The following is a 20,047-nucleotide window of genomic DNA, read 5'->3' on the forward strand; positions in this document are numbered from 1 at the left end:
TCCAGTGAGATTGATAAGAACAAACTGATGCTATTTGCAAAATTTCCCCAGCGCGGATATAAACGCACAGATTTTCGACCGTTTAAAAGAAGCTATAAAGGTTTGTTCTTGAATTTTGTTTAATTAAAAGTCTAGTCAGCAAGGTCTAACTTACTTTTAGACTAACTAAAAACTAGACAAGTAGAACTAACTTACACATTTTGGGCCCGGTTTCATAGACAAGGCTTAGCTTAAACCAGGACGATGCCTTAGTTAAATTAGGACATTAAAGTGGTGTGCATCTTGAGACAAAACAATGGCAATTACATATTTAAAGATATGTCAGGGCAATTTATTTTCAGGTAAGACAGCTCAAAAAGTTCTAGTATCTGAGCCAACAGTGTGCAAATAATTTCTACAAAACCATATGTAAATTATACACATTTATATAACTTGCATTAATGTGCTGCAAATAGCAATACATTTATTGTCGTGGACCTGCTACTATGATTGAACAATTCATTTCAGATTTTATATACGAAAGGCAACCTGAGGGCATAGATGGTAAAGACCTCTTAAGCTATAATACTAACCCATTGAGATGACAAGGAAATAAAAGAACACATGTAAATATCTTATTTTTTATCATTGATTATGTAAATTCTCTTACATAAGTTAATCATTTTATTAAAAAAAATACATGTTCATTTAAATACAGCAAACATACAAAAGCTGAAAGAAAATGACAAAAATGGCATTATAGTGAATATCATAACTGGGATTGGTAGTGTCCTAATCATTAGGATTACAAAGTCCTTTTTACTTTCCGATGTTGAAAATGACATATTTTCCACCAATTATCAAAGAGACCAAGCAGTTTTGTCATGTGTAGCACACACCCCATAGTTTTACGTGACTTCTGTCAGATATCAACACATTTAAGGACAGGTATTCATACTGTCCTATTGTATGCAACTAAAAGTCACTGATCTTAAGATATAGACGGGCACAATGTTGTTGTTTTTTTTACAAAAACTTCATAGACAAGTTAGTGAAAATATTTGCCAGTTTGACCTCAAGCATGTTACGCTCACTCAAAAGTCACGAGTCTCTTGAAATCATGAATCCCCATTGTCCTCTGTCTTTCCAAAAGAAGACATTTTTTGTCCATGATGAGTCCTTCATGCAGTACGCCCGGTCACTGTTACCCATGACCTGTGTTTATAGTTTCCAATGTTTCTTCATAAAGCCAGCTCTCGGCGAAGTTCCCCGACTGCTCCATCAGCTCAAACAGACGCTTGTACTCATCAGGGTAAACATCGCCTGTCAGAGTGTCGTCCAGAAAGCCAAGTTTTGAGATGAGTTCTGGCCCACTTCCAGGACTCCATGAGCTTTAAAAGACAGTAGGCAAAAAAACACTAGTTTAGGAACCCAAAAATGACTTGAGTGTGCAAATATTAAGAATGTATTTTAGAATGAACATACTTAATTTGTTCAATCAGTCTACTTTTCCTTTTGGCAAGACACTGTTTCACCATCATGATCAGGGTGCTGCCGTTCAAGGGCGTGAGGTGAGAGTTGAACAAGTCATCACGTGGCGTTATGCGCACCAGACAAAGGTTGTCACTCTGGGACGTCTGAGGGGAAATGGGTGGTAAATGAAAGCCTTGAAAATGGGCTAGAACCTCAAAACTTGAAAATAGAAATCAAATACATCAAGAAAGCCTTTTGTTAATGTTCTTTAGTATGTTTCCTATAAGATTATGTTTTGTGGCTGAAAGCTGGTAATCCTCCAGGAACCAGTAGAATGTTTCAATCATGTTTTGTGTTTTATTTTAGATCATATTTAATACAACAAAAACGCTTGTTTAAGTGGCAACACTTACGGCACGTTTTGATGTTGCTTTTCCATTTCTTTTGGCTGTTGTCAAAAAGGACGACAGTGGCTCCTAGTAATGAGGACAGAGAGCAGATATTCTCAACAACATTATATGGACAAACGTGTCTTATTAACAGATTATTCTTTAAAAGGCAACAAATAATGGAAACATAAAGTCTTACCTCATGCAGTAACTCAATGTCACAAGCCATCTGCCACAGAACACTGTAAGCTTGATAGTTCTTATAATCCCTCGGACGGGTCACTAGTTTCTGTCAGACCGACAAAAAAATTATAATTCAATCTCGGATTCAGCTCGAACATTCCAAGTTCTGGTACATAAAGTCATATGAACTCACTGTGTATTCCTTCTGGCTGATAAACATGATCAACTCCACACGCCCATAGTGGAATATGGAAAGACGCTCAAACAGGCAGTAGATGAGCTTCCACAACAAGCTCCTTTCGTTCCGTTGAGAGAAGATCCCCACAACCTTCACTGGGACATCTGCGTCAACAAAAATAAAAAATAAACCTTACGCAAATGTAAGTGAACAGAGATTTAAAGGGATAGTTCATCCAAAAATCAACTTTGTGTGATTTTTTTACTCACCCACATGACATTAAACATGGTTAGAGAACTTCCGGCGTCTTCGGAGCACAAATAAAGATATTTAGGTGACATCCGAGAGATTTCCAGGCCTCCTCATAGACATCATGGTGTCAGTTTTTGCCAAGGTCCAGAAAAGTACTAAAGACATAGTTAAATTGGTCCATCCACGCATAGTGGCTCACTTGAATTTTTTTAAGCGACGAGAATGCTTTATGTGCGAAAAACAAACCAAAATACCGACTTTAATGGATATATTCTCCTCTGTCTTGTCAGTGTATGGCGCGCGTTCACGAGAGCACTTCTTCGTCTTCTGCATGTAAACACAGAGTTGCACTTCCGCGTTGTGAGTCAGAGCGCCGGCATCCAATAGGGGCAAGCCCCATGCGGCGTTTGGCGCACAAACCTGTCTACTTTTGAAGTGCTCTCGTCCAAGAAGACGACGAAGAAGTGCTCTCGTGAACGCGTGCCATACACTGACAAGACAGAGGAGAATATATCCATTAAAGTCGGTATTCTGGTTTGTTTTTTTGCACAAAAAGCATTCTCGTCGCTTAAAAAATTCAACTGAGCCACTATGCGCGGATGGACCAATTTAAGTATGTCTTTTCTGGACCTTGGCAAAAACTGACACCATGATGTCTATGAGGAGGCCTGGAAATCTCTCGGATGTCACCTAAATATCTCTATTTGTGCTCCGAAGATGCCGGAAGTTCTCTAAACATGTTTAACGTCACGTGGGTGAGTAAAAAATCACACAAAGTTGATTTTCGGGTGAACTTCCACTTTAACCTTGATTCCATCTATAAGGTGTAAAATACTTCATTCTTCCCAGCTTAGCAGAGACAACTACAAGCAAGCCAATCCTAGATTCATTCCCGGAAAGTATGAATTTTAGGGACACTAACCTGATGACCATGGTACCTCGGAGATGCCAAGGTTAGAGAAGAGCTTCTCTGAGTACATGGCAGGTGGTTTCATGCTGCCCTGACCGATGGGATCAAGTTTGAAGAAGTCGCAGTGAACCACATCCAACTGCCCATCCAGTTTGCTCTCCAGAGCCTTTGAGATGAAGGATCGATTGGGTTAAAACAGTCCCGATAAAGTAGAACACCTCCAAGATCATTTTTAAATAGCAAACCCACCTGCAACTCAGGAAGAAAGTGTGCATCATTTTCCAGAGCAACGACTCTCTGAGCGCCACGATTCAACAGAGAACGCGTCAACACTCCAGGACCTGCGGAAAGATAAAGCCCATATGAGAATCACTTTACATTTAACCAAATTCCAGCATTCAAACTATTGAGTGAAGATACAAACCTGGGTTACATTCAAATATAACAGCTTTTCCATCCTCAATGTCTTCGGCGAGATAGTCAGTGACGATTGTTGCAAGGGTAGGGTCTACGATAAACCTTCTCAAGATTTTACAAGCCAGTGCTTTGTGCGTGTTCTCATCCACATCACCCAGATCTAAAAGGTCGTACCGACACAGAGGGCGGAACTGACCCTTCAGAGGCACGGCGACAGCGGAGAGGTTCCTCTGAACGCCTCCTGTGGAAGGAGAACTTCGCTCTGGTCTGCCCGACTGAACCGGGTTCTTCTTCGACCCAGAGAAAGAATCTAAAGTGTACGTTCTTGCAGAGGTGGATAATGTCCTGTGTTTAGTTAAAGGCAGCGCGTGGGGAGATGCAGATCTTGATGTTCCACACAGAGTTCTTACAGTCAGGAAGAAGAACCTACATCCTCCACATGTTGCCATGTTGACACTGCAGGCCTGGAGCTTCCTAAAAATCACACGTGCAAAAAATGAGAATCTCAGCGTTTAGAAACGTTGTTAAGGTGGTTTTAAATCATACCCAGTTTTAATACAATAGCAATTAGATATGATGGTATTTTGGCAGACATTATGGTATTTTTTCATTCAAATTTTCGGTATGAAATGTTATAACTAGATTATTTCCCATTTACAATAGATGTTTCATGATATGACACTTGATTAAACGTTATTTCTATAGCACAGCTTTACAGGGCAAAAACATTTGAACACGGACGTTTGAGACCTAAAAACAGTTATTTAGAGTTAAGAAGTTAGAACAAAACCTCTAGACACAAAAAAAAAAACTGTAAAAAAAGATGAACAAAGAGTGTGCTACATGCGGCATATTACCATAAGATGTACATTACTATCAAATAATGTGTCCATATATGATGTAATCAAACAGTTGTATTCATATTTGACAAGTTCATTCATTCCAATTGCCGTCCAAACCTAGAAATGAAAATGTTTAAATGCCCAGAAATGTTCAGGTTCACAGCTTCACTATCGTTTAATATTGGCCATTATTATGTACTCTGAGCAGACAATTTTAAAATAAACAGTACACCACAGAAAACTCATCCAACATTACTATATGATCTCTCTATCTGCAGATCACCCCATTAACCATGCGCTTGCCGCAAACGTGCTCGTTTAATCATATGCTTTCAGAATCAACAAACAGGAACGAATGTTGTGAAATTAACATTTCTACATTAGTTTGACACAAACTTACCTCAAATTATGCGGTTTCTGTCCTGAGGATCTACATTAATAACGATGCGCAGCGCTCTGTGTCTGTGACATTGAACCCGCATGTTGTTGACCTAAAAGTTTCGCAACGCTATTGGCGGAGGCGCACAACATACGTCATGAACTTGCGACGGCCTTACATGATCAGATCAAAGATGCGTCAGATGTGCGCATATGAGAGTCTGTTAACGTTTATTTATGTGTGCAATAAGATGAACTATATATTCGTCTGCGTAAAGGTTGTTTGTACATAAAATATATATCACTTATAAATGTTTGACATTTTGTGCTGTATTGTTTTGAGTTGCTGATTTTGTTGTGGTGAATATGCGCAGTGCCGCGTCTGGTGGACTGGGATGAACACAAACATACGGCAGAACACTGACATTAGTAAAGTGTGTTAACACATGTGGACGCTGGAAATGTGAGTTAATAGTGATAGTATGATGGCTGTGAATATTGAAAGGTTTGTCAGTGAGGCTAAAGGGAACGGATTACGTGCTCTGCGTGAAATCAAAGTCGGAGAAGTTATTCATTCGTGCGAGCCTTTTGCATTCTGCATAGCGAAGGGTTTCTTGAAAACGACCTGCCAGAATTGTCTCAAGAGGTAAGCAGACTCCAACGTTACTTTATGCAGATAGGAATGCATTGCAAATGATTGACACAATACAATGTATGCATTGGGTTACATCGAAGCGTATGTTCAATGTTAATGTTTCTACGATCAACGAGATTTCTATCAGAGAGATGATCTTTCTTGCATGCTAAATCTTAATAATAAAGTCGTGTAGCAATATAGTTTTAAAGTCATGTAATCTTTCTATGTGTTTTTCTTCTTGTTTTACCTAAAAGATGACACGACCGGCTTAAATGCTTGCTTGACTTCAATACTAGTCAGTGGGCAGTTTAGTTTTGGCCACTAGGGGGAGCTGTTGGTTTTTCAAAAATAGTTGAGTTTGAATGTTTGTTGTTTTTAAGCATACTATTTCTTTTAACTGTATTGCTTTTCATCCCAGATTCAATGATCAAGCTTTTCTACTCGTCTTGTACATATTCACCCATATTAAGAAACACTACATAAATATCTTTTCAAATCAGAGATGTATTGCATGTTTAGGTTCCGTTTACCTTTTTTTCTTCTTTCACGTTCATATTTGTTGTCCTTGCTATTCACTTAAGAAACATTTTCATTTTCGGAGACTGTATGTCCTATTCCTCTCACTGAGCAGAAAGCGTGCATACTTTAGCTACTGTATTGAGTTTGACACTCATAGCAGATGTGTTTCAGTTCAGTTCACACCAGCTACACACTTACTGCATCCTGATCAACGCTGACAGTTGATTAAAATCTACTCAATCATCAATGCCTCCAAATCAATCACACAGTTAGATCTCAGCAGGCGTTGTGTATGCCAGAGAAAAAAACACACATGTATATTCTTGTCTAGTGTTATCAGTTATTACAGAATGCTACACGTAGATCATCATCTATGAAATGACATACCTAATGCCTAAAATAGATCCATCATTTCTTCTCTCCAACGTTTTCTCAAAGATAATGTATGCAGGCCTACTTTATTTTTAAACGGGGTTAAGCTAATTCTCTAATGCACTAGTTTTTAAAGGTAGAGTGTGATACACACACTCCAAAGTATCAGTTCTCATCTTTTTCTCTTGGCCACCATCTCTCTTTATTCATCTATTCCCTGCTGAGGTATTAATTGCCATCTGCTTTCCTCTGTTCGGCCGTTCATCATATTTCAGGTATGTCATTTTCCTGACTTTGACTCAACGCTTTCACGAGCGTGACCTTGGGGAGTGGTTCTTTCCACTCGAGAGGGAGAAAAGCAGACAAGCAGGCAGGAAAGACAGTCATTTCTGGCTGGGGATTAGCACTTTAGTCCCGCTGATAACCTGGCTCGTCTATAGAGAGATGTCTGCATGAAAAGAAACACCATGGAAACAGAAGGTTAATAATCCGTTGAGAAGAGAGCAGTATTGCAGTGGTCCCTCTGTGCCGAAAGTCTAAAAATACAAAAAGATGTTTGTGCTTATTAGAGAGCTCATAGAATACATCATATTTATAAAAACACAGGTGCACTTTTGAAAAAGTGCGTCTGTCATCATTTACCCATCCAAAGGTTGTTCTAAACCTGTGTATATTTCTTTATTCTGCTGAACACAAAGGAAGATATTTGGAAGAATGTCAGTAACCAAACAGATCTCATCCCCCATTTACTGCCATAGTAGAGAAAATAAACACTATGGGAGTCAATGGGGGATGAGATCTGTTTGGTTACTGACATTCTTCCAGATATCTTCCTTTGTGTTCAGCAGAACAAAGAAATGTATACAGGTTTGGAACAAACTGAGGACGAGTAAATGATGACAGAATTTTCGTTTTTGGGTGAACTATGCTTTTAACATAAACTATTAAAAAAACATGAATCTATATTTATTATTTTCTGTGATCATCTTTAAGATGCATGTCACGTGTTTTAGCATTCCGCGCAGATTGATGTACGGTTTTCATGCTTCGCTATTCATTGTAATGCAACAGATGCTGATGTTGACACATTCCTCTGGGCTTCATTTAAGACTAATGGGGCCTGCAACACAACACACGGTGAATTTAAAAGCCAGCTGTATGAATCTGGATGAATATTAATAGTTAATTTTATTATACCTGATTATTAAGGTCAAATTTATTTCAGGATCTGAGCATGGGCAGTTTAATGCATTAAAGACGTGTATGATGATACATCTACCAGCTGAAATGATTAAACTGCTATTGTGACTCTTGCAACGTGTCATATCTTCAGCAGCACGTCAAGACAACTACACCCTGGTGATGAGATGCAATGTGTCTTGACCTTGGTTAAAGTCAGAGTAAACAGTAGGCCATGCATGACTGATCTGCCATTAAACTACTCATTTTCAATTACAGTTTCATGCTAGAGTCTCTGCCGCAGTTGCATTCAGCCGCAAAGTCGGGATTTTTGATGATATCGTATTAATTTAAATGCATTTTCAAGCACAGTGGGAATGTTTTTCCTTTAGAATTAAAAAGACATAAGTAATTATTATATTTTTCAACTCTAAACACAACTGGCATGATTCATAAGGCTTGATATCTGATCTCACAGAGGGCCGCTTGCTTTAAGAAAACGAATCATTTGTGTTTGTTTATTTGATGAAATCACAAGGGGCGTTTGAAAGGAAATTAGGGCGACATCAAAGATGAAAGTAATTGCTTTTTGCCGGTGTTAAATGTAAGTCTTTATTTCTAATGAGTGCTAATGACTGTGGGTGGAAACATGAAGGAATTGGTTAATGGGTTCATCCAATAGCCACAGACAAACAAACAAACAAACAAACAAACCATTACTGCATTTGAGACACACAGACTAAGTGTGTGATCGTGCAACACAGAAAATGGTTGTATGTATTTATTTGTAAATAATGTAAATGTATTCTTAAATGTGTATTTAAAATGTAAAGGTAAATGTATTTTGAGTTGGTTACAGTAAATTATATGCCTACGTTTGTTCTAGTCCAGAAAGAGACAAGAAGTAAATAAATAAATATAAATAAAAATGTTTTGTGCATAATGTAAATGTATATTCTATAATATATAATACGTTATGAAAATATTCAAAGCAGTTTTTCTTTAAATGTGCTTAGTTTTTCATCTCTTATCAGCTAAATGGGTCAGTCTTATCATTTTCCTGTGCTCTTTGGTGCCTTGCTAATATGTAATAATAATCAAAACCCATTTCGGATGTCCAAACGATGGCCGCCAAGCAGAACTGGGCCATTTTTGCAGTGCAGGTCACCGATCACCGGTTGCTTTGAATGCTTCTGTGGCTGTTCTTTAAATCTGCCATCTGTTGTCATGGAGCGAGGCTTCTCGTTTCAAACCTCACTTCCTTTCTGATCCGTGAACCAGCAGCTCGGTCGCAGCTTGCACTTTAAACTGATTCACTTTACTCATTTATCCTATTCTTTTGGCAGGCAACATCTGTTCTTGAAAAATGTATTATAAAATCACAAGAACAGCAACAGCATTTTTGCAGGGAATGACCTAATGATGATTCAGATCACATGCAAATTCGTTCCATAAATCCATGAATACATAATTTTTCAATGCATTAGCCATAATAGATGGGTGCGTGTGATGAAACTCCAGTTATGAAACACTAAAATAGCTTCTTTAATCTAAATATAAGATTGATTAAAATGCTGTAAACACAAATCGTGACATGCAAGCCAAACAAGTGTTTTCAACCGAAGTTTGCTGATGTCAGTGAAATTTGCAGTAATGTAGAACTCCAATGTGGTGTTTTTTATCGCATCATATCCTTTCATCTTAGTGGTAGTGTTCCCTGTTTGAGATATTACTAGATGTGTTTTATAAATACTGTAAGACAGTAACACCATTTGTATAATATGAGACCAGAGTACCATGGTAGTACCACCATGATAGTGCTTTTTCGGACTTTGCAATGAGATTCAATTTATTAAGATAAGTTAATGCGATGAATGAAATAATGAACTTTAAAGGGGTCATGTGGCGCAATACGTGTTTTTCTGTGTCTTTGGTGGTAGTTGCCCATGCATGTATTAGACACATAAAATTGCAAAAATGAAAGTGTCGGAACAAAAGATGCATTCTATCTAAAAGCGAATGCACACCCAGACCTGCCTGAAACGCCTCGTGTAACCACACCCCCACAAATCTATGTGGTATGATTTGACTAAGACCGCCCAAATGTATACGCAAGTGAGGTGGGCGTACCTGTCAGTACACTTGCTTTGGAACCTGATGTTCCAAATATGGTAAGAGGCGTTATATTTCCGTCACACGCTTTCGACCAATCAATACGCACTGGTTAACTGGCCAATCATAGCACACCTCGCTTTTCAGAGCGATGAGCTTTGTAAAAAAGCCACACGTTTCAGAGAGGCGGGGCAAAGAGGAGATACAAACATGCACGGTATGTGGAAAATACAGCGTTTTAACCTTAAATCGTGTATACACATTGCATTACATCTAAAACAAACGATAATATTCGTTTTAGCCGTGTCATTAGACCCCTTTAACTGTATTTTTTACATTTACAAAGGAATGTACAAATCTAAATGAATAAAAGCTGTTTATTGTTCATTCACGAATCCACACATTTACCAATGTTAACAAATTGAACCTTACTGTAAAGTGTTAACATTTCGTTGTAACAGACTTTCATCATCAGCGTTTATTTGGCACACTTTCAGGTGTGTGGTAGCCTATAATTCGAACTGCTTACTGCTCTCTCAAGCAGACGAGGATAATGCTATCGATCTGCTCTTTTGTCGTGAATGGCATGTTGGATTACTTTCTAGTACCCCTTTGAACCCAATTCGAGAAAAAGCGCTAAGTGGCATGGCAACGAGACAACTCATTGTATGGTGAGCAAAGGCGTTCGTGAAAACATCCATCATACTACGAAGAACAGTGACGTAACCTGCGACCTTGAAAGTTGTCTTTCGGTTCTCGTACTACTGAGGTCCACCATGTCCTGGGTTCGATTGGAAGTTAATTGGAAGATGAAACGTGCAATTATCCTCCACCTCATAAGTGTAGAGAGAGTGAACTGGCATCAAATGCTCGCCAGGTTTTCTTCGGCAGGCTGGAAAATATGTCGCTCACATCTCCTGTGAAGTCACGACAGCTGTTTTACACTAGAGCTCTGTCCCGCCTCTTCTCATTAACAGCTGGTGCTATGTGAAATTTTAGGATGTTTTTTTGACGGGTACGACAGATCCGGGTCAATATAGTATATGGAACTTCAGAAAGATATTTTTATTGTGGTAATTTATTACTCTAAATACTATTTACTAGTAGGGCTGTGCAATTAATCGAAAATAATTGTAATCGACAATTTTGGCCTTCAACAATTACAAAAACAAAATAATCGACGTAAAACGATCATTGTGCCGCATTCCATTTTGCAAGGATCCTCTCTTTTCTTGTGGTATAAATCCACAGCGCACCCCCTTCTTTTACAGTTGTTCAGCTGTGCTATTTCTTTACATTTATTTTTCAGTTGAATTCACAGTTTAAAAGCCAAGTTTTTCTATTTTTCTATGTTGTTTTAAAACTTAGTGAGTAATCATGTTAAATAATCGGGATCTCAATATTTGCCAAAATAATCGTGATTATGATTTTTGTCATAATCGAGCAGCCCTATTTACTAGTCACTCAGATTAAAAAAATGTTCCTAGATTGGAAAATTTCCTCTTGATTTTATTTTTAAAGAATGATCTTAAACGCTCACGGAACAATTATATTATGTCTATTAGCCTTATTTTTGGCTATACTTGCATTGAAGGAGCGATCCATCAATAAGTCACAATATAATAAAAACATAGACTGCCAAGTAAGCAAGCACATTCAGTTAAAAAGAGAAAATGTTCTTTTATTGCGATAGAAAGCAAATGGGTTTATATTGTTTGTGTAATTTACATTTGAAGACACAGACTCGCAGGTCCCGGACCGTGAAAAAGCGAGAGCTTTCTCTAACTTTGAAGTCACGGATCCTGTGAGATTTATTTACTTTTTAATCAGCGGTTACAATAAACGAAGGTCTTCTCCAATAATTCACACGCATCATTCTGTGTTGTGACAAATAGGATTATATGCTGTGATGGTGATACTAATGGTTTTCTGCTTGGAAAGGTCACAGTCTCATATTAATGCCATGAATGTACAAATGCACCGACAGGACCTTCATTAAAACGGCATAAAATGCCATATCAAATTAAAACCCACTGTGTTCAGTTATGGCTGGTTGTCACCAAAATCATTTGCCTGTCATGCATTTATGGGGATAAAGTTTTGAGACACAACTTAAGTTTAGCAGGTTTATGGCGTATGTGTTTCAGTGGTCGAGTAATGAATTTCTACTGTGGATCCAGTAGCATTGGAGAAATAATCATTATTCAGCCCGTTTCTGGCTGGATGTGCCTGAGCAGGTTTCTCATTTCCAGGATTAGTGGCTGTTGGCTCTTTTTCCTGTTTTTTTTTTTTACCGTGACGGCTCTGATTTGGTTTGTTGGATGCGTTTTATCCATGGCCCCTGGCTAATGTGCGGCTGGCCTGAAGAAAACACAAGAGCAGGGCAGTCATTTAAACTCCTGACCTCAGGCCAGTTGGGTTCTGGAGAAAACAATTTATTTACAATATATTTTTATTTTATTTTGGTGAATTTCTCCAACATTTAATATAACGTAATAATTTAGAATGTATGAAGGATACATCAGAAGAAAGACTTTTGGCAAAAATAAGGTCAATGTGTCTAAATCAAGGATGCAATAAATGTCACGTTTGAGGGTTTTTTAGGAAAAGCAACCCTTTTTTTCAGGGAAAGAAACCAATGAAGGGCTTTGAATGCTCATGAGTCTCTGCAGATGAACCTGGAATAGATGAACGCATTTTAAATTGACAGAATGGCATACTTTCAGAAATGTATCCCAGTTTAAAGGCATTTTCAGGCGTCTGATTCATTATGATCTAAAAAGCGTTTTTAGTCATAAAAATAAATAAATGCTGTTGACGAAATTCACTCTGCGAATAATATGAATGTGCTTGTCTAATGTTATAAAGGATGGCCATCTTCTCTTTTGTTTTGGTCTTCTTGTAGCTTTATTCCAATTAATAGACCAGCAAAGAGTGACATTTTGGGAAGTGTTGTCTGACAGGCTTTGAGGAGCTATAAGGAGTGTTTGTAAGGGTAAACAATCTAATTGGCCGAATTGTGTGTGTGCGTGTGTGTGTATGTGTGTTGTGTTATCTGTTGTGTTGGATTTGGTGGCATATGAGTTGTTGGTCTGTTTGTCTGTTTCTTCTCCTGTCGTGTTGATGATAGCTCATCTGGACGTACACACGCACGCACGCACGCACGCACGCACGCACGCACGCACACACACACACACACACACACACACACACACACACACACACACACACACACACGCACACACACTCTCTCTCACACACACACACACACACACACGCATTTCAGATGATTCTGTCTGTCTAATTAAAGCTCTCAGTATGTGAAGGGAACATACAGGATAGTTGTGTGTGTATGTGGAAAATCCTTCTACTCTGATGTCAGTTAGATTAGATGTGTGAATGTGCTGATCATGTTGGCATGCCATATATACTTAAAATTATTGGTGATTGTGAAATGAAGAAACATCGATTTGAGTTTGGCCACGTGAGGCATAAACCATAGGGATGATCAGATTTTGAGTCCCTTTGTGGATGCTGCTGTGATTTCTTTCCTCCACTGGCTTTGATCTAAATAAAAGCCAGCCTCCAGATATTTGTCTGTCGTTAATGAAAAGTTAAATGCAAACTTAAGCTGCTGCCACCGGGGGGCAGTGTTTCTCTATGGTACTGCGAGTCAATTCCAAAAGTCTACAACGAAAATCTTACTTAAAGGGATGGTAGTTCTGGTTCACCCAAAAAAGAAAACCCTTTGCTGTATTGGAAAAGAACATTTTTAAGGTTTTTGAGCGTTTAATGAAGTCAACCATCAGCCTTTTGTTGGAGGACAAGCTGGATAATCATAAAAGCTTTAATTGTGATTCTTGCCAAGTTTTGCCGTTCATAAACGTCTACTGTTTAATCTTGAATAAATAATAACAGAACTTTTATTTTCACGTGAACGATCCATTTAGGCATGGTTAAAGCTTTTGAACTTTTGCCTCAAGGAATTTATCTACTGTATGATATCTACTAGACAGCAGACAGGCAATTCCGTGTCAAATCAAATGTGACCCCATGGACCACAAAACCAGTCATAAGGGTCAGTTGTTTAAATAGAAATGTATACGCCATCTGAAAGCGGAATAAATATGCTTTCCATTGATGTATGGTTTGTTAGGATTAGACAATATTTGGCAGAGACACAACTGTTTGAAACTCTGGAATCTGAGGGTGCAAAAATCAAAATGAGAAAATCGCCTTTAAAGTTGTCCATCAGATGCGCTCTAGCAGGCCGATGCTAAGAAGAAACAGGTTTGTTGAAACGCTCTCTATTGGCTGATGGCTGTAATGACATTGTGGAGAGTAGATGAACCTGAAAGCTAAAATTCTAAGCTTTACATAGACACCAAACTTGAGTGGGTAATTTTCAAAGAGCGGGCAGCAGCGGTAGGAATTTTTTGAGAAAAATGAGAAATTTACAAAATATATTCATGGAACATTAGGGCTGTCACGATTATGAAATTTGGCTGATGATTAATTGTCTAGTAAATCATTGCGATTATGGCGATTAATTGTCTGTTTTAGAGCTTTGACATTTAATTCTCATACATTTTTTATTCAGCTTTGAAACGACCATATTGTTCTGAATATAAAAAAATAAGATTTTTTTCTTGGAAATACATCGGAAAATATTGGTTTATCATATATTTAAGGTTTAGGCTTTTACCTGTCAATAATACAACCGCCAAATACTTGTAAATTGATCAGGAGTGAATTGAAGCCACCATTAAAATGCTATCAGTCATAGAAAAGCTTCTAGTCTGTTTTTTTCTCACTTGCAAGACTACAATAAAATTTAACTTCTATGTTAATGAAATTTTGATAGACTGGTTTTAACACTGAGATTAGATTAAATAATATTAAATTGTACTGCAGGTTATTTTTATGGTATATGCTTTAGTTTTTATTGTGTTGTGGTGGTACATTTTACAAGTATTACAATGCTTTAGTTACAATAAATACACTAAAATATGTAATATGCAGATGCACTACAGCTCCCCCTAGTGTCTTCTATAGAGATGTGCAATAATTGCGATGATCTGAAACCGCGATGAGACGATTATTTAATAATCGTGATAGCCCTAGGAACATGTATCCTAATGATTTTTTGGAATAAAAGAGAAAAAACTAATTTTGACCCGTATTGTTGGCTATTGCAACAAATATACCTGTGTGACTTATGACTGGTTTTGTGGTCCAGGGTCTGAGGTTGTTTGAAACCATATCATAATTGAATATGAATGTATTCCACTTATTGTTTCTTTGATGAAATACTTCAATTAAACAATAGCATAACATAGCAGATATAAATTGTGTGAATAGGCTGTTACTGGTGTTAGAACATGAAAAATGAGGCCCTTCAAAAGTGAAATCCTGTTAGATTAAGTCAATGCTTATGATAATACGATTATCCTTAAAATGTGTTATAATATAATATGACATTATGTGTCGTTCGTTATTAAAGTCTCTGAAGTGTCTCATTATTTCTCACTGCCTTGTGTGACTGACAGTCCGCGCACACATACACATGACCAATATTAAATTCCCAAACCTTTGACAATATGCATAGATATTAATCAATCCCTTATGAATCTGTAAGGTCAGTTTAGGTTAGGGTCTGTTCTGAACTATTTTGGTGTCGAACACACAGTCACTTGTGTCGCACAGTCAAAAAAACAACCGTTATGTTCCTCAGTCTAGAAATAGAAGCACATTCAGCACACTCCGTGATTCCAGCTACAGTTTAGTGATGAATGAAAAAGATGTATTTTTCTGATTGGTGTTTATACCGTATACTGTAAGTTTCTCAGATCTGCGATTCATCTGAGGTGAAGTGAATCCAGTATTAGGGTTCGGATGATTTATTTGTCTTTTGTGTCGTACAGTCTGCAGTGATGAGGACCGGTTAAGCTGTTTGGCTCCTGTACCACTCTTTCGTTTTGCTGTGAAATACGGCCACTTCATCTGACACTGCCAAACTCGCTGTGTTTTCCATCAGCTTCCATGATTCTTACCTTCTGAAACTTTTATAAGAGCCGAGGAGCTCATATTGGCTACTTTTTGTTTTTAGGTAATATAAAGTTACTTCTAATAAACCCAATGGACATCTTTGATTTTGGTTAGTGGCACTGCAGTCTGCAGTATAACATATATTGTCATAAAACTGCATTTTGAAGAAATCTTTCATAAATGAAGTAAATGTCTTTTACATACATCTCACTTAATTTTATATTAATGGAAGCCTGATATTCATGCTGTAGAAGTTGTATTATAGTTAAAACTGCCCCAGTGTTATTATACTAAAACTAGTTCATTCTCAGCTTAAAAAAAACTGGGGTAATTTGCGTTCAAATGCAATGCACTAGTATTTAAACTTTAAGATTATAGTAGTTAATTATGGTAAACAATCAGGTAAATGTCATTTTTAATTTTCTTTTTTGAAACGCAAGTGTAGAGTGTCTGATATACACAAGCCTACGGGTAATCTGAGATTTAATGCATTTCTGGTTCTGATACCATCTTTTGTTTCGGCATGTTCCTCTTGTTTTTGTCTCTGCAAATTTGTTTTTTTATATTAAGAACTTCTCTCTTTTCAAAGACAAATGGGATTAAGATCAGCAGATAGCCACAGGCACGGAGGTCTGATGTTCATCTGGTGCATAGCTTGGCTTTTTCCACTCCTCTGGATCTCATAAGGGTTCTCGATGGAACTGGAGATGTTGGAAAGCCTGTAATGATTTAATTGTGAACAAAACCACTAAAATGAGATTGTCATGACCTTTAAAGCTGCAGTCCATAAACGTTAATCTGTTATTGAGCAAGCACATAAAAGTTACATATTGCAGCTTTAACCAAAGTGTTTTTATCATGTGAAGACAACATGTATATGTGATATGCATGCAGGGCTGATTTGACTTTTTCACACCCAGCTTTTGCCATTTTAACCATGTAAAGCTCATATTATTAATAATGTCCATATCTGATTGTTTCATCTAATAGTGTTTTCATAAAGCTTTCAACGCACTGGCATACATCAAAGTCATAGTTAGTTTATTGACATTGAATACACTCAAAAAAATGAACTGTCGCTGATGTTAGTTTTACTAAACCCATCCTTATTCACAGTACATAAAGATTGCAAGTAACTACATTAACATTAGTTAACTATGTTATTTATACTAAAATGTAGTACTGTCGGCTTTACTTAACAAGTGTTTGACTGGTCAACTTAACATTGTTGAGTAAAATGCGAAACCCTATAATATTGGACCTATTGTTGAGTTTACATAATATAAACAAGTTAATTCAACACGACTGGTTGAGGGGGATTTTCAAGCATGCTTTCATAAGACTGCCTGTACATTTCGAAATTTAGTTTAAGTGTTTTTCAGTAAAGATAAAGACTTGTTCGTGCTTAATGTTCATTTATCTTTGAGGTTTAACCTCCTAAGACCCGAGCTTTGGTTTGGCTTGCATTTTAGATTTCTTCTAGCTATTTGGGGTTAGGAGGAACCAATAAATATAATAACCAAATATTATATTTGAACATGAAGCACTTCTTGAAAAAAACGATGTCCACACATGAAAACAGTCAAGACACCATTGTGTAATAAAGTACAAATCTATTTTATTAACAGCCTGAGTACACTGGGGGAAGTGTGGGAATGCTGTGGGTACACTGGGGGAAGTGTGGGCTGTGTGTGGGCATGCTGTGGGTACAATGGGGGAAGTGTGGGAATGCTGTGGGCATGCTGTGGGTACACTGTGGGAATGCTGTGGGTGCACTGTGGGAATGTTGAGGGTACAATGGGGGAAGTGTGGGAATGCTGTGGGCACACTGGGGGAAGTGTGGGAATGCTGTGGGTACACTGGGGGAAGTGTGGGAATGCTATGGGTACACTAGGGGAAGTGTGGGCATGCTGTAGGTACACTGAGGGAAGTGTGGGCTAGGTGTGGGTACACTGGGCAAAGTGTAGGCTGTGTGTGGGCATGCTGTGGGTACACTGGGGTAAGCGTGCCGTACACTGGGGTAAGTGTGGGTACACTGGGGGAAGTGTGGGCCGTGTGTGGGCATGCTGTGGGTACACTGGGGGAAGTGTGGGCATGATGTGGGTACACTGAGGGAAGTTTGGGCTGGGTGTGGGTACACTGGGGGCAGTGTGGGCTGTGTGCGCATGCTGTGGGCACACTGGGGGAAGTGTGGGCTGTGTGTGCGCATGCAGTGGGTACACTTGGGGAAGTGTGGGAATGCTGTGGGTACACTGGGGGGAAGTGTGGGAATGCTGTGGGTACACCGGGGAAATATGGGCACCCCGGGGGAAGTGTGGGCTGGGTGTTGGGTACACTTGGTAAAGTGTGGGCAAAGTGTGGGCTTGGCCCCATGGTACTGCTTGCAGTCGTTGTGTAAATTGATGTTTTCAAACAAATTCTTTAATACATTTTTACATTTTCAACTTAGCAAAGTCCCATTGTCCACATGTGTGGACATCAAGTTTAGAGGCATAGTACATCTTTACTGTTGCAAAAATGTGTCAAATTTGCATGCCATATTAATCATACAACACTACTATGCATTACTTAACAAGAAGCAACAATGACATTTTATTAAATTTTTTACCTTTTGGACGTTTTGGCCTGACATAGCTGCCTTTATTTTTCAGATGTGTTCGCCGCCATCTTGACATTTTTATGTAAAGTGTTTTTCTCTTCTGACACCACCAGATGGCAGTGTAAAGGTCCATGTTTGTGAATAACAGGTTCCAGTTACATAGAATTAAGTATTATCATGCACACAACCAAAAATGTGATGTCCACACATGTGGATGCCAGGTCGTAGGAGGTTAAAAGAGTTTGTAGTATTTTTTAGTAATAGGGTTACCATTGTTTAGAAGAGTGGTACATGTGCTTAGGCTGTGCGAGGTTAAAAGTGCAGTTTGTAACAATTTTGCAGTAAAATATCCAAAAAACACTAAGCTAGTGTTATATATTTTGTTCAGCTGAGTACTTACAATATCTCAAATGTTTCCAACTACTTGTAAATCGTGAGAAAATCGCCATTCTAAACAGTGACACGGGGCTGTGCATTCGCCTGTCAATGGCGTCATATCCGCGTTACCGCCTTTACTGACGTAAAAAACTACATGACAACAGTGTCTTGGACAAATGCGGAAGTAGTGTAGCAAGCCACTAACTTGTTTCGAGCAGTCACTTATTTATGGACCACAATTATTCGCAACAATTATAAAACTTGACCTCATCTGCTAACATTAAAGAGTTGAAGACAACACATCCCATCATTCCACACTCCTTCACAGCATCATCAAGCTACGGCATTGTTGTTGTTTTGATTGTGCGCCCTCTAGCGGCGTTTTTTACAAACTGCACCTTTAAAGTGCGCCCATGATGTCTATTGCATCATTCAATGAGCATTAACTGTGCTAATGCCAGTACTGAGATGCCTTTCATCTGATTTGCTCATTGTGTTTTGAATTACATGCAGTAAGTCTGTATATAATTTATGTATGACAACAAAAAGTTGAGAAGGATAAATATTGAGTTTAATTAGCTTAAAATTACTGGTACACGCATAGTCTGCCATTGTTTTTTGTGAACGCCATGTCAAGATTTGCAAAGTCAAAATCGCAAAATCTGACACAGTGACATCGTAACAGATGAAAAAAATTGCGTAATCTGGAGAGGCCATAAGGTTGTGTTACCTTTCTCTGTTCATAGATGAGGGTTAGAACTACAGCCCTGTAAAGTGATTTGTCAAGGGCCTGCTTAAAATCAGTTCACCTCCAGATACCAAGGTGCCGACAACATCTCTCTTGTAATCTGTCTCTGCTAGACACAACTCCTTGTGATTGTTTTCTCGCATGATAGAGTAAGAAAGAGGGCTTGGGTGGTCAACTCTCCCTTCAGCGAGTGGCAACTACTGTCAGGAGAAGATGTTCCACAATGCAAAGCTCTGGAAAACACTTGGTTCAAACATCTTATGTCAGTGTATCTTGGTAGAAATGTGGTTAAAATATCGGTTATACACCTGGTTTACTAATGTTCTAGTGAAGCTTGTTTAAGAAGCTCCAGCAAGATTGTCTAATGAATTATAACCATCTCCATTGAGAACAACACAAACCACAGAGGCTGATGCTCTCTCTCTCTCTCTCTCTCTCTCTCTCTCTCTCTCTC

At 38.3% G+C, this 20,047-nt stretch overlaps 2 protein-coding genes across 2 annotated transcripts in view; one reads left to right on the plus strand and one right to left on the minus strand.

The window, feature by feature from the left end:
- Positions 1 to 291: 291 nt before the first annotated feature.
- On the minus strand, positions 292 to 5,132 carry tfb2m (transcription factor B2, mitochondrial). Its single transcript, XM_057344052.1, has 9 exons — positions 5,024 to 5,132; positions 3,789 to 4,255; positions 3,614 to 3,705; positions 3,377 to 3,530; positions 2,218 to 2,366; positions 2,041 to 2,130; positions 1,866 to 1,928; positions 1,465 to 1,616; positions 292 to 1,370 (listed from the first exon to the last, which is right to left on the minus strand). The coding sequence occupies exons 2-9, from the start codon at positions 4,228 to 4,230 to the stop codon at positions 1,184 to 1,186; spliced, it is 1,329 nt and encodes a 442-aa protein (XP_057200035.1). The 5' UTR covers positions 4,231 to 4,255; positions 5,024 to 5,132; the 3' UTR covers positions 292 to 1,183.
- Positions 5,133 to 5,196: 64 nt separating this feature from the next.
- Positions 5,197 to 20,047, plus strand: part of smyd3 (SET and MYND domain containing 3) — a 128,067-nt gene continuing 113,216 nt past the window's right edge. Inside the window, exon 1 of the mRNA XM_057343314.1 lies at positions 5,197 to 5,647. Within this exon, the coding sequence (XP_057199297.1) occupies positions 5,484 to 5,647 (164 nt within the window). The 5' untranslated portion in view covers positions 5,197 to 5,483. The remainder of the gene's footprint in view (positions 5,648 to 20,047) is intronic.

This window comes from Triplophysa rosa, linkage group LG10 (genome assembly GCF_024868665.1).
Source record: "Triplophysa rosa linkage group LG10, Trosa_1v2, whole genome shotgun sequence".
NCBI classification, from domain to species: domain Eukaryota; kingdom Metazoa; phylum Chordata; class Actinopteri; order Cypriniformes; family Nemacheilidae; genus Triplophysa; species Triplophysa rosa.

What these genes read in the sequence shown, in the direction of transcription:
- tfb2m (XM_057344052.1), bottom strand. Translation starts at nt 4,230, where the DNA reads ATGGCAACATGTGGAGGATGTAGGTTCTTCTTCCTGACTGTAAGAACT. An exon ending in TATATTTGAATGTAACCCAG is followed by an intron (nt 3,706 to 3,788) that starts GTTTGTATCTTC and finishes ATCTTTCCGCAG; the next exon opens with GTCCTGGAGTGTTGACGCGT. An exon ending in AGACTGATTGAACAAATTAA is followed by an intron (nt 1,371 to 1,464) that starts GTATGTTCATTC and finishes TGTCTTTTAAAG; the next exon opens with CTCATGGAGTCCTGGAAGTG.